The following is a 14,267-nucleotide window of genomic DNA, read 5'->3' as shown; positions in this document are numbered from 1 at the left end:
AAAGAAAGAAAGAAAGAAAGAAAAGCTTAATCAGTAACATCAAATGACGGGAAAAAGTAAAGAAATAAATGTATACTACAAAAATAGAGTAATACTTGAAGTCAATGCATATTTGGGCCTCCCTCCTTTAGTAAGGGTTTCAACAGACTGGTATCCTTGATGCTAGCAGAGGGAGGCTGTCCCCATATTTTGCTTTGGCCCAGTGCTAAGTTGCAGTTAGCAGCAGAATACCAGAGGGGTTAGCGTTTGCTTCTTTGATGTGTGGGCGTGAGTTCTAAGACCTAACTTGTTAAAGCTTCACTCAAAGCAAGATACAATGCCACTGCTCCCCAAAATTAGAAATTAAAATTAAAATAGACTTAAAAGTAGAATTTTCTAAGAGCCATAAATTATTTGTAATGTCACAGTTTCTATGAATGCACAGGCCACCATTGTTTTTTATACCATAAGCATAAATACAAAAGCTATTAGCTAATTGAGAACCTTCAGGTTCCTAGTTTACGTTCTAATTCTCACACACCACACTAGGTTAATTTTTTTTTTTTTAATTTGACTGGTTAAAAGGAAGCAAAAGAAAAAATATACCTGCTAGATGACATGCCTTATTTCAAAATCATAAGAACATTCTAGCAATTGGGTCCTTGGATACATCCATATTAGAAAAATGAACACATTTCTCTTTCAGGGAATGCTGACAATGGCTTATATAAAAGACACTGTGAATAAGAATCAGGAGGAACAAGCTTTACATTATCTGGGAAATAAACATGTTAGTTTTTGCCTTTCCATCTATGAATCCCTTTTCAGAAATGCAAGGAAGGATGTCACTCTGTAATCTTCTTTTACCTTGCTGGAAAACTTTGAAGTCGGTTATAGGCCATGTGAAGAATCTTCAGATGGGGGTGTCCTGTTAACAAGGGTACACATTTATCTGTGAGGTTGTTATTTGTCAAATACAACTCCTGTAAGACGCTGTTTGTCTCTTCAGAAAGTGTGGCTGGAGGAAGGGTTTCCAGTTTGTTTGCAGATGCATTCAGGAATCTCAGGCTACAATGACAAAAATGCAACAGAATCCCACTGATAAGCCACAGGTCTAGTCCAGAATCCTCAACAAACCTAGAATTTTTCTGATTGATACCTGGCATATTAGAAACTGGGCTTAGAAACATGAATTTAAAGGTAGGTCTTGGCATGGAAGCAACCTAAATGTCCATTGACAGAGGAATGGATAAAGAAGATGTGGTATGTAAATATACAAGGGAATATTACCCAGCCATAAAAAAGAATGAAATAATGGCATCTGCAGGAACATGGATGGACCTAGAGATTGTCATACTGAGTGAAGTAAGTCAGACAGAGAAAGAGAAATATCTTATGATATCACTTATATGTGGAATCTAAAAAGAAATGATACAAATGAACGTACTTACAAAATAGAAACTGACTCACAGACTCAGAGAATGAACTTATGGTTACCAGGAGGAAGGGTGGAGGGAAGGGATAGTTAGGGAGTTTGGGATTGACATGTACACACTGCTATATTTAAAAAGGATAACCAACAAGGACCTACTATATAGCACAGGGGACTCTGCTCAATGTTAGTGGCAGCCTGGATGGGAGGGGAGTCTGGGGGAGAACAGATACATCTATATGTAGGGCTGAGTTGCTTTGCTGTGCACCTGAAACTATCACAACATTGTTAATTGGCTATACTCCAATATAAAATAAAAAGTTTAAAACAAAAAAAAAGATAGGTCTTGGCTTTGGCAGGCATATAGATATGTGACTCCACTGTCCATAATGAACACAGGAGCTATCTGTGTGTGTTAACTACAAAGAGAAATCAATTTTTATGGAAGCACAAAGGTGAGAGCAAGTGATTAATTTTATAGCTGGTGGGAAGTCGAAGGGATAATGATAAGATAAAATTAATATTCTGTCTTAAGAAAGAGAAAAACAATTGCCTATTTTAAAATAAAAGAGCTCTTATAGTAATAAAATAATTAGACATTAGATCACAATACAACTAAATCACATAGTGACTAAGTCCTTTTCAGTATGATGCCCAAACCATATTTTACTGACATATATTCACAACTGCAAGGGATAATTTACTCTGTAGTAAAATAGTGTAATACTATGTAGTAGTGAAAATGAAGAACAACTACATGTATCAATAGGATGAATCTCACAAATATAATATTGAGTAAAAGAAGCCAGATACCAGAGGATACACTGCATGATTCCATAATTATAGAGTTCAAAATCAGGCAAAACTTATCTATGGTATTAGAAGTCAGGGACGGGAAGCAGTGTCTAGGAGACAGCTTTTAATTTTTCCAAAATGATAACATTCTGGTTCTTGATCTGAGTGCTGGTCACATGAGTGTGTTCACTTTGAGAAAATTTATCAAGTGCTACAGTTACGATACGGCCCCTTTTCTGTATCTATATTATACTTCAGTAAAATTTACATTAAAACAAGATGTATATGCTACCAGTTATCCAAATGATAGAGTGAACAATAGCTAAACTATGAAGAATGTTTTTACACCTGAGATAACTAAAACTGTCAAAAACTGTAATTCCTTCCATAGTTATTGTGAAACACAGATAAATGCAAAAAAGCTGGAGAACTGAAACAGAATCCTTGCTGTGATCAGGTTCCAAATCACTGGAAAGGGAAGAGAAGGACAGAGCAGGAACTGTGCATGGCTCACGGGCAGACAACCCTGCTGCTTCACGGTGGATCTCCACCACGTGTGTTCCATAGTGAAGCTGCAGTGACCCGAGCATGGAGAGCGTCCAGCCCATAGGACTCACCTGCCATAGTTACCAAGGTCAAAGCTGACTTGTCCCCCACCCCTTACCTAGAACTACCCTGTTAATGAACTGCCTTTCTCGTTTCAAAACCACCCAGGTTTGAAATGTTCAGCATTCAATTCAGGACTATTTTACCATATGTTAGTAAAAAAGAATAAAATCTTCCTTAAAAAGGAAGACTCTGGAATACCAGGTACAGTTATTTTTAATCTTGGATAAAAAGAAAGCTTTGTATTCGGGAGTCATCACCAAAACTGTCATCCCAAGCCCTCAGTCCACTAAGTTAATACTCTCCAATCTTGCGACCTCCACACACTTACACACACACGGCCCAACTCCACTACTTAACTAAGGAAAAGCAGCTTCCCCAAAATAGAACATTTTCCATTAAAGAAACATGTATTCCGTTGACATTAAAAAAAAAAAGGAAGTTAGAAAAAGGCTGTACAAAAAAAAAAAGAAAAGAAAAAGTCTGTACAGACCATAAATAGTCATGGGAAATTATAGTTGTGTGTGCTACAGAGAAGAAAATAAAGGTCATTCATGCAGTTTCTGAAATGGTTTTGACATAGGAAGGAAACCCCTTCCAGCACCATAGTTCTTTAAAGTACTTTTACCAGTCTCATTTGTATCACCTGACTTAAATACCCTGTTAAGATTTCTTCAGTGTAGAATTAGAAAAAATTAAAATGTATTGCCCTAAAACATCTTGCAATGGGGTTGGCTGGGAAACTCTGACAATCTCATTAAAATACAATTCTCTAGGAAATATGTAGTTATAGATACATGAAAAGAAAAGAAAGAAATTAACTCATGAATATTTGCATATTTTTAGGCCAGAAAAAGAGGGAAAGTTGCTTTGAAAGGAAAAAAGACTGACGAGTGAATGCTCATCTAGAAAACTGCAAAAGGGACTTTAAAAACTCTTTACAACATCTGATGAAGGGAAGAGAGGGATTTCCAAAAGGACTTGTCCTCTCATCTTGTTGAAATTTGCCTGTATTGAAGTTTATACTCTTTATGGGAAACTGGGGGGAGGGGGGAATCCCGCACCCTCCCCTCCAGGAAATGAAACTAAGTTGAAACTACATGGGCTGGTTCCAAAGGATTTAGTTTGAACTGAATAAAGCTTGATTGAATCATCGTGTTAGTTAACAGTCAAGGAGCAAACAATTCGGCTAAAAACATTTTTGATTATAATAGTCTCCGGGAAATTAAATTCAATACCCATCCTTCTAAAAATTAAATACCTGTCCCACAACCGCACGTTTCAGCAGGAGGCAAATTAAGTTGGTTTAATCATCTGGGTGTTGTATTTCCATCAGAATGAGCAACAACTTTAATTTTGTAAAATTTCTCCAGTATGGGTAACGGTTTTACTCAATAAATATGGTGTATAACCCCACCCCATGCTTTCAAGGCCTCCCCAAGACTAAATTCCTAAAGCACTGAGTTTGGTCTCAACTCAGTATGATATGAGAGAACTTCCTCCAGCTTTTCCCTTATAGATTTTTGTAATAACTCTATAAAAGACTTGTTTAATGTGCCATGAGAGTTTCATCCATAGAAACCTCTTCACTATGCAACCCTCTTATAATCATTAGAGAAAAGCAGTAACATATCACTTTTTCTCATTTGTAAAGTGCTCTCTAGAGACCACAGCTCTTTCCTATTTCCTGTTTCACTTGATTCTCCCAACATCCCAGAGATGCCCCCCTTATACTTCACAGAAGACAAACTGAAGCTGAGAAAAGTCAAATTACCTGGCTGTTGTTAAATAGTAATTAGTGTCAGAGCCAGAAATAAACCCAGATCTCACCAATCTTAAAGAGTCCACTATTTCCTAACAAAATTCAACTGATAAAAACAGTAATAATAAAACTTTCCTGAGGAAATTTTCATAGGCTTTCTCCAAAAAAGCTGGAGGTCAAGCAGGGCACCTGCTGGGTAGTGTGAAGACCACATGTGCACAGCGCTTCAAACTCCATTCCTAAAATAACTTAATAAATGGCACAGTACTCAAAAACTTTTCTTAGCAGGAAGTGCAAACGTTGTAGAGAAAAGACTCACATACAACTCCTGCCCTGAAGCATTTGGAAAGTTGCCCATGACAGCAGTGAGACAAATCCACTTCTTGCTTCTTGAGCAATTACTCTCTTCTTCCCTGGCACATTCTGTCTGTTCTATCTCATCTAGGTTTTTTTGTTTTTCAGTAATTCCCAGCACGCCCTTAAATTTTACAGCCAAATTCTGTCCTGAAACAAAGCACAGGATTTGGTACCACAGCAGGTCTACCTATTTGCAGGCATACCAGGCATTCTGCATTCAAATGATTTTTCTGCAGATCAGTACTGGGACTTGTAAGTCTATTGAAAATGCAAAAGGTTAAGACCCTAAGCGCAGCAAAATTCTTTGACTTTTATACAACTCCCTGATTCCTGGCCCCCAAAATCTTCCAGAGGTGCCAAACAAAATGCTCTAAATTCCTTATCATTTGTCCATGCAACATAACGCTTTTGACAATTTCATCTATTGATATCTTCAGAAGACTGATAGCTCTTACAGCAGGGGCTTTCAAACTTTCCATTAATGGCAACCAACAGTACAAAATACATTTTACATGACCACCCAGTACAGATGCGACATATACATGTGTAAATGAAACAAAAGTTTCTTGAAACAATACTTAACCTTACTCTATCTTACACTGATATTTTCTATGCCTTTTTTTTTTTTTTTTTTTTTTTGCGGTATGCGGGCCTCTCACTGTTGTGGCCTCTCCCGCTGCGGAGCACAGGCTCTGGACGTGCAGGCTCAGCAGCCATGGCTCACGGGCCCAGCCGCTCTGCAGCATGTGGGATCTTCCCGGACCAGGGCACGAACCCATGTCCCCTGAATCAGCAGGCAGACTCTCAACCACTGCGCCACCAGGGAAGCCCCTATGCCATTTTTTCAAGTGCTGGTAGAAACCCACTAAATTACTACACCTCATTTATCAGTTTGAAAAAAGGACGCCTATTATTCATTGTCTAGCAACGTCACCTAATAGTGAGGATTGCATGTGAAGAGAAAGCGCGTACGTATGGCCTAACAGAACTCACACACTATTATTTTGAAAGATCTGAAAATCTGCCTGGCTTGGGCAGTAAAGATCATAAGCCTACAGAGCAAAGGAACAAAGGTTACACAGGTGTATGAACTGTTGAACAAAACTCGAAAAGAATTAATTTTAAAAATTAAGTATAATTAATTAAGAATTAGTTAACATTGATGTAACACTATAAATTAATCTAGAGATATCCTAATTTCATCAATTATACCACTGATGTTCTCTATCTGGTCCAGAATCCAATTTAGGATCCCACATTCCACTTCCTTATCATGCCTCATTTGTCTCCTCTAATCAGTCTTAATTTAGATTTGTCTGATGTTTTATCATCATTAGAATTTAGAATAATGTGATGCATTTCTGGCAAAAACACATAGAAGTGATGTTGTGCCTTTGCTCCTGAAGGTATGTGATTCTCAACTTCAACTCCCAGATATTCTTATTAAGTAGGTCAGCATAAGTCTTCAAAAATCTATTGAATTAAGAATTCTGATGATTGGCCAAGTTGAGTCAGTAGAACTGAGAAAAGGGCCAGAAATCTGCATGTTTAGTAAGTAATCTAGGGGATTCTGAACACACTCTGAGAAACACTATTTTATTTCACTACGGCTCTCAAAACATCAGAACTTCCCAAGATAGCTCTCTTCCCTTAGGAAAAACAGTGTAGGCAACTTAGCTCTTCAAAATGCCAGAAATATCTATCTTTGCCAAAAGGCGCCATTTGTCGTGGTTAATCGATCACGCTCTCCCAAATTTTCTATTCCCTTTTAGTCCCCTTGATATTTACACATATTCTGTCTGAGTCACTAAAACTTATGGTCTGTAATGTGACTAATACTCTGGGGATATTTTTTTTTTTTTTTTTTTTGCGGTACGCGGGCCTCTCACTGTTGTGGCCTCTCCCGTTGCGGAGCACAGGCTCCGGACGCGCAGGCTCAGCGGCCATGGCTCACGGGCCCAGCCGCTCCGCGGCATATGGGATCCTCCCGGACCGGGGCACGAACCCGTATCCCCTGCATCGGCAGGCGGACTCTCAACCACTGCGCCACCAGGGAGGCCCTCTGGGGATATTTTAATAATTACCATGTACTTCATTTGTACATACACTCTCCCCATTCCCATCCCCTGAAAATACCTTGTTCTGTTCCAACCAAGGATCAAAACAGACCCTAATCCCCACCCACCATAGGAATCTATAACTCTCCTTTACAGGGCCCATTGTGACTGACCTCATCAGGGGCAGCTCTCTGGCCACGCTATGAGAGTGCATATGTGAAATGGACAGGGACCCAGCCATGGCTGAGATTTCAGAAAGGACAGGAGGATGGCGGTACCTCGTCCATCCAACTTGGGGACCAATGGGGAATATCCACTCCCACTCTCGCCCATCTGTTGATGAAAACTGATGATCTGAAACTCCTTTGGGGGTTTCCATCAAGAAAATTCTCAACTCTAAGCAAAAAGGGATAAGATGAGAGATCCAGGCCGGTAAGATCCAGATCAGAATACTTACCAGTTCCCCTCACAGAACCAAATCCTGCCCTGACCACAAGATACAAAATCACAGTCAACTTCTCAGCAAATATGGTCTAACATATTTTACATCTGTCTATCGTTTTTGAGCTGCCAGTCAAAAGAAACAAAACTCAAAGAAGAATATGGAGGGTAAACTCATAAACTTAAATTGTTGATTCAGGTCATGAGAATTTTAATAAAATCGGTCTGAAGTTTTCAGAGGAAGAGAAAGATATCACTAAAAGTCATCTAATTTAAAGTAGATTCCCCTCTCTTATCTGGTTACCTGCTACCAGGTAAAGCAGATTAAAATACACCATTCTAAAGCTGTACTATCTCAGAGACAATATTATGTAATCAAAACCATGACACTGTGTTTCAGCAGAAAGATTCAGAGCTAAAGAAATCTCCTCAGAAAGAGAGTTTAAGTTCAGCCTTTTGCTGGGTCCAATAACATGTTTTTCTGACAGTTCTCATGAAGCTTCCAAGCACAAGTTCTACTTAGAGAACAAACAAAACCATTTTTAACTTATGAAGACTTGTATTCAGGCCTTTTCCTCAATTATAGAACCAAACACAGAACTGGTAACAATAACTTATTACCACAAAAAAAAAAAAAGAAAAAGTGAGCATCTATATATATTTTAAGATTTGTATTATGGAGCAAACTGAATGGAAGGAGAATTGAAGCAATTTCATTACTGCCTGGGGCTATCTGCCAAACACAAAGCTCTGCATTATACAACAAAGTGCTGTTCTTCATACCAGGAGCCTAAATTAAAACCAATCCTATCATTTTCCTTCTTCTCCTTTACCCTCTCAACCCCACCTTTTATTACAGTTCATTGTGCAGTTATTTTAAGCTCAGCATTAGGCTGTAAACTCCTTGAGGGTAAAACCGATGTTAGTCATTTTTCAATCCCCTGCAGTACCCAGCACAGTGACTTAAACTTACAAGGTCAGTAAGACATTGGCCATCTTGAACCATGTAAATGAAAACAAATCATAACTGAAACCACCTGCAAAGAGCTTGTAAAGATTCTTTCCTAAAAAACCCTCTTTTAATATTTTAAGCTTCATGTTTTCTAGGTTGACCTGCTCCCACAATAGTCAGTAGTAGTTTATTCCTTCCCCTCAAGCTAATCAAACCAAATATACAGTAGCTCTACATTTTCCTGAATGTAAATTATGCCTCGATTAAAAAATTTTTTTTTAATTTAGATAGAGAAAACCTCAGTTATTTAGGTTTTGGAAAGGGGATAAATAGAAAAAGTATTATCCCTTTAAGAAGCAGTAAGTAGTTTGGTAAAGCACAGGGAATAGAGTCAGTATTTTTATCATAACTTTGTATGATGTGTAATCTATAAAAATATCAAATCACTATGTTGTGTATGTTAAATTAATATAATATTGTAAAAGTCAACTACATTTCAATTTTAAAAAGTTCTATTTTTCTTGTCTTCCAACGAGTGAAATAATGCAAGAATGCTGTTCAAAAAAGATCTCATCGACTTTACCCCACCCTCTTTATAACCCTATCCGCCTGAGAGAACCAAACCTCTTAACCTCTCTGACTCAGAGTCATGACAATAAGGTCAGTTGCTACACGAGGCTGGAGACGGGGTTATTGCACTGCTTGGAAAACAAAGGCACTGGAACACGCCTTCTTGGAAAAGTTTCTTACTTCTGCTTCTTTTGGTCATTTGCTTTTCTCTCATAAAATAAAAGCAGGATGCTTGCTCTTTCTAATTCACTCAGCCCCTTACTCCAGCACTTCCTTGTGCTGGAAGGGCATCTGGCACGGCCTGCCCTCCTCCCAAGACCTACAGAGGCTGCCTACTTCCCCCGCACCAGCCCCTATTTTCCAAAATGCAGCTGGCTCTGGATAGACCCATTTATTCAGACTAGGGTATTTCTGCCTAAATGCCTTTAGCTGACACTGTAGGCTCAGCTTATTCTGCTCCCCTTGATAGCCATGCTCCCTTTCAGTGGCTCAATTCAGGTCCTGAATTTTCCATACTGCATGACTAGAAATATTCTAGTTCATACAATCACCCCTTTTCCAACATACAGATGCCATCTGGGACTGTACAGAATAGACAACATGGGAAAATCTGCGCAGGGCCACAAAGTCAACAGTCCACGCAGCGGTTCTCGACCCTGGGAGTCAGCAGAACTGCCTGTGGAACAATCTAAGTTAAAGCTGCCCCTTGCAACTGCTCGTCTGACCATGAGCACACAGTCTCCTGGACCACACTGTGGGCGACCTCAGGCACACGTTGTCAGATCTGGCTGGCACCAGGGAGACTCAATGACTGCTTAGGGACGCCTCTAGAGAATGAAGAACATATGCAAGTGCCCCTTTAAAATAAAATTCTCAGAAATGAATAAAGAATGATTATTATCTATTGGAGAGTTCCAGCACTATTTACCTACTCTACTAGCCATGACCTTATAAGACTCAGATTCAGAAATGGTTTTATCTCACTCAAAGACTCCTAAAACCCGAATCCATCTCCCTTTTGGTTTCTACCGATTCAGTGTAGATCCCCCAGGAGAACAAGTGGATTCTCATTATAAAACTGCACCCAAATTTTCCCTAGTTAGCCTTATGAAAGAAAACACAAGGCTACTACAACATGACATAGAATTCTCCACAGGGTAAGAAACCAAATCCTATAGTATTCATAACAATAAGAAACAGGTCTAGAGCTACCCATAGGCTGTGCATTGTCCTTTGATATGAATGCAAAAGCAAGAACAATTCTTCAAATTATCTTGAAATATTGTTCTTTTTGTCAGGGGAATGACACAGCACCAGTCAATTACAATGTAACAATCCCATTTCCCCACAATTCCATTATTTCTCAATAATTATACCAGTAGGAATTCATTGTAACTTACATTAAGTACAGAGAATACATTTTTTTTAAATGAGGAAAACAAAGGAAAAGGAAAGGAATGCTGGACATGTTCTCTATCTTGATCTGGGTGACGGTTATGGGGTATATATGTATGCAGAAGTTCATTGAGCAGTATGCTCAAGAGTTGTACACTTTTTGACTGTAAGTTACATCTTGATAAAAAGATTTTTTTGAAAAAGGAAAAGGAGAGAAAGAAAAAAATGCAAATCCAAGATCAAGGGTAGTATTTAAAATTCCTTAAATTTTTTACCTTTCATTAAACAAATATTTATTGAACATCTTAGAAAGGAACCCTCCTAACACTGTTGATGGGAACAATTTCTTTAAATACTTAGTGAACAAGTTATTTAGAAAAATTCTCTTTGTTCAGAAAGAAAATAGTTTACATGCAAGGGTAAACCGGTGGTAAAGATAAGACAATTGGTAAAAAAAAAAAAAAAAAAAAAAAAAAGTAAAACTCTAGGAAAATCTATCTCTGTCACCCAAAGTCATAAATATGTGAAAGCAAGAACAGAGACTCCTAAGGTAATTACACTAAGCCTAGAGCGGGCTGCACAAGTTTTGACCAGGGAGCAAACTTCCTACCCTTGTTTTACACCAACACCTCCAAAGCTCACGCTTACGCACAACTCAACCCACTTAAGGAATCAAAATTAAAGAAGCAGAGAAATTAAGAAAGACTCTCTAGGATATTCCTGCCTTGATTTCCTACAAAATGGTGACAGAAGTGGCTGGCAATACCATTTTCTTCATGAATCTAGGACAGACAGATAGTCACAAAGTCCACTTGAAATGGTCTGAGATCACCTAAGATAAGAATGCTAATTAGGGGGCATCCTACAAGTCGATGAACAACCAAAACAAACCATCAGCTTTACCTGTCGGCCTTCATCAGAAGGTTGGGCGGCAGCTCCAGGAGCTGGTTCTGCTGCACATCCAGGACCTCCACGGAGGTTCTTTCTAGCCTTTCGGGAAGCCTTGTCAGCTGGTTGTGTCCCGCCATTAGTTTCCGGAGACTACTGTTACAAAATAAGCTGTGCACACAAGGACAAAGACAGAAGGAAACTTACTGAGAGCTCATTTGGGATGAAGTTTTCAAAATGGAGAGGAGTGGGAAAAGACTTAAAATGATCTCTCTAAGAAACCTAAATTCATTCAGAGCAAGTGCACATTCATTTTAACATAAGCTCAAAGTTGGAGCTGTTCATATTTCAATACTTGCCATACTTAAAAAAAAAAGAGGGTGGGAAAAACTATTAAAAGGAATATTTAACAAAGCAGCTCTACTTAGTGAAAAAGAAAACAGGTTTCATAGAAGACACCAAAGGCAGCAGCCTAGTCTTGTTAGACTCACAAGGCAAACTGTGAAAGGCTGTAGGCTTCCCCAGGCAGGGATTACATCTGGTATCGCCCTGGAACGCTGGGGGTTTTACCCACAATAGAATCTGAATAAATACAGTTGAGCAATTTTTACTTAACAAGGTCAACATTCAGTAAGGCTTCTTTTGTCCAGTTAAACTTTTACCAATGACAACTGAAAAAATGCTACATTTTCCTCAGTTGCACTTCACAATAATTATTTCTCTCTTTCCTCACTTCCTTAAATCTGTATATTTCTATCTTCTCTTTGGTTTAATCCTAGACCAAAGCAGAGACTCCCTCCTAAAGAGAATATAACTCACTCAATGCAGTATTTTCTTTTGAGCATCAAACAAGCTATTGGGAAGCTTGACTGTGTTTTTCTTCTATGGGTTATCAAAACTGCAACAAATGATGAATATGTGTTAATCTTATGTAAATCTGCTTTATGATCACTTAAGACCACTACAGTCATAGAGAATAAAGCAGGTCCTGGGTTAAACATAGAAACCTGGGGACTGTGGGAAAATGAGGTTATAATTTGCATCCGGATCACATTGGAATGAGAACTCATTTACACTGCTGTCAAAGAATGAGGCTTCCTCACCCACCTCCTGTTTCCCACCATTCTGACCTCACTGACATCCAAAGTTCTTAAATCACTCTATATTACAGCTGTAACTTTATTCACTTTAAGTATCAAAACTAGATTCTTTGTTCACAAAGATGCTAGCAACCTGTCTCAACACTGTGACACCATGGGCCCCCATTAAAGATATACCTGATTTTGCAGGTTTAGATATTAATGTGACAAGACAATCTGTCCAGGACTGTCATTCAGTCACAACTATCACAGGGGCCAGTCTCTGTAACGCTCACTTCAACCTAATAATTCGGGATTTGGTCCACCAATTTTACTGTCTTGCTGGGCCTGGTGTACAATTTAGAATTCTTAGAGAGTAGAATGGGATTATTTCTCTCTCTCTCACACACACACACTTCACCCTTACATAGATGGATAATTGAAAGACAGGTTACAAAATCTTTATCTTCATTTTTCCAGATAAGAGGAGATTTGATAACTGTAGGATGAGTATAAATGCTAGTAACTGGATTTGTTCAATTCTTTTGGATACTAGGAATTAAAATAATTAAAATAGCTTCTTTTCCTTTCAGTACAGCTCCGCTGCTAAACATGAATTTCTGTTTTCTCAGACCCTTCACACACATCACCTAGACAAACAAAGCTTGAATGTTAAACCAGCTTCTAACGAATCACTGTCTTGGCCTGGATATTAGATCAACGATAGGGCCGATACAAAGTTTGCAACTAAACAACACCATAAATGAGAAAACATGTATTAAAAACACAGACATCCACAAAAACAAACACTGTTTAAATTTTTTGACAAGACAGCATTTGGATTTGCTTTGAATAAGCATTTATTTAGATTCCAAAAAAGCCTGTACTAATGCAGAGCAAATCAAAGATTAATTAACTCTGGGGAAAACTGGGTAAGATATCAGTTATCTTGTATTTATTTAATTGTTGGTTTATTTATATAATATCTTTGTTGTAGCATACAGTGACACAGAGGCCTTAGACTCCAACATGCTATATGTGTTAAATTGGGGAGGTCAAAGTAGGGAAGAGAAAAACAGACAGAAAGAAAACAGTACAAGATTTTTTTTTAACAAATTATTTTTCCTCATTAGTAGTAGCCTGTTTTCTTTTTTGCTGTTTGTCTTCTAAAAGGGTCTCTCTCTCTCTCTCCCCCTCCTTCACACACACACACACACACACACACACACACACACACACATCTGTCCACGGGGCACATCACCAAAGTCCTTTTGATAACGGTGACGGGCTATACTGGGTCACCTAAATGTTCACTCAACATAAAACTCTAAAGCAAAAAGCATTTTCAAATGGACTGAATTTACAGGTATAACATATGGCTGAGAAACAAAGTAAAATCAACTGAGCTTTACAGCGATTGAAAATGTAAATCGGATTTCTTCCACAAGAGCTAGACTCTAACACAGTGTTATCCAACAGAAATACCATGCAAGCCACATACGTAATTTAAAACTTTTTAGTAGTCACATTTATAAAAGTGAAAAGAAACAGGTAAATTAGTTTTTACAGTACACTTTTTATTTGACCCAATATATCCAAAATGCTATTTTAACATGTAATTAATATACAATATTATTGAGATATTTTGCATCCAGTGTATATTTTATACTTCAGCACTTCTCAGTTAGGACTAGTCATGTTTTAAGTGCTCAATAGCCCCTCAGCTAATGGCTACTGGCTATCATAGTGGACAGCTGAACTCTGACACATTTACTGGGCTTACTAAGCAGGTGTATTTCATGATCCTTGTCCTTTACAAGAGAACAGAGGAATACGATCATAAACCTTTAGAGATCGTGTATCTAAGTTTACTCCAAAATAGTGATATATTTCTACAATTTTTCATTGATATTTTTTACTATATATGGTTAAAAATAGTGCTTCCCTGGTGGTG

General features: G+C 38.2%; 1 protein-coding gene across 1 annotated transcript in view; it reads right to left on the bottom strand.

The window, feature by feature from the left end:
- PHLPP1 (PH domain and leucine rich repeat protein phosphatase 1) overlaps positions 1–14,267 on the bottom strand; it is a 209,958-nt gene that overhangs the window by 31,644 nt on the left and 164,047 nt on the right. The window contains exons 10-11 of the mRNA XM_079717492.1: positions 11,250–11,405; positions 847–1,047 (exon numbers count right to left, since the gene is read on the bottom strand). Of these exons, the coding sequence (XP_079573618.1) occupies positions 847–1,047; positions 11,250–11,405 (357 nt within the window). The remainder of the gene's footprint in view (positions 1–846; positions 1,048–11,249; positions 11,406–14,267) is intronic.

Source organism: Hyperoodon ampullatus, assembly GCF_949752795.1.
Source record: "Hyperoodon ampullatus genome assembly, chromosome: 13".
NCBI classification, from domain to species: Eukaryota; Metazoa; Chordata; class Mammalia; order Artiodactyla; family Ziphiidae; genus Hyperoodon; species Hyperoodon ampullatus.
Note: the sequence above shows the minus strand (reverse complement) of the source record. Positions and strands in the feature narration are given on the sequence as shown.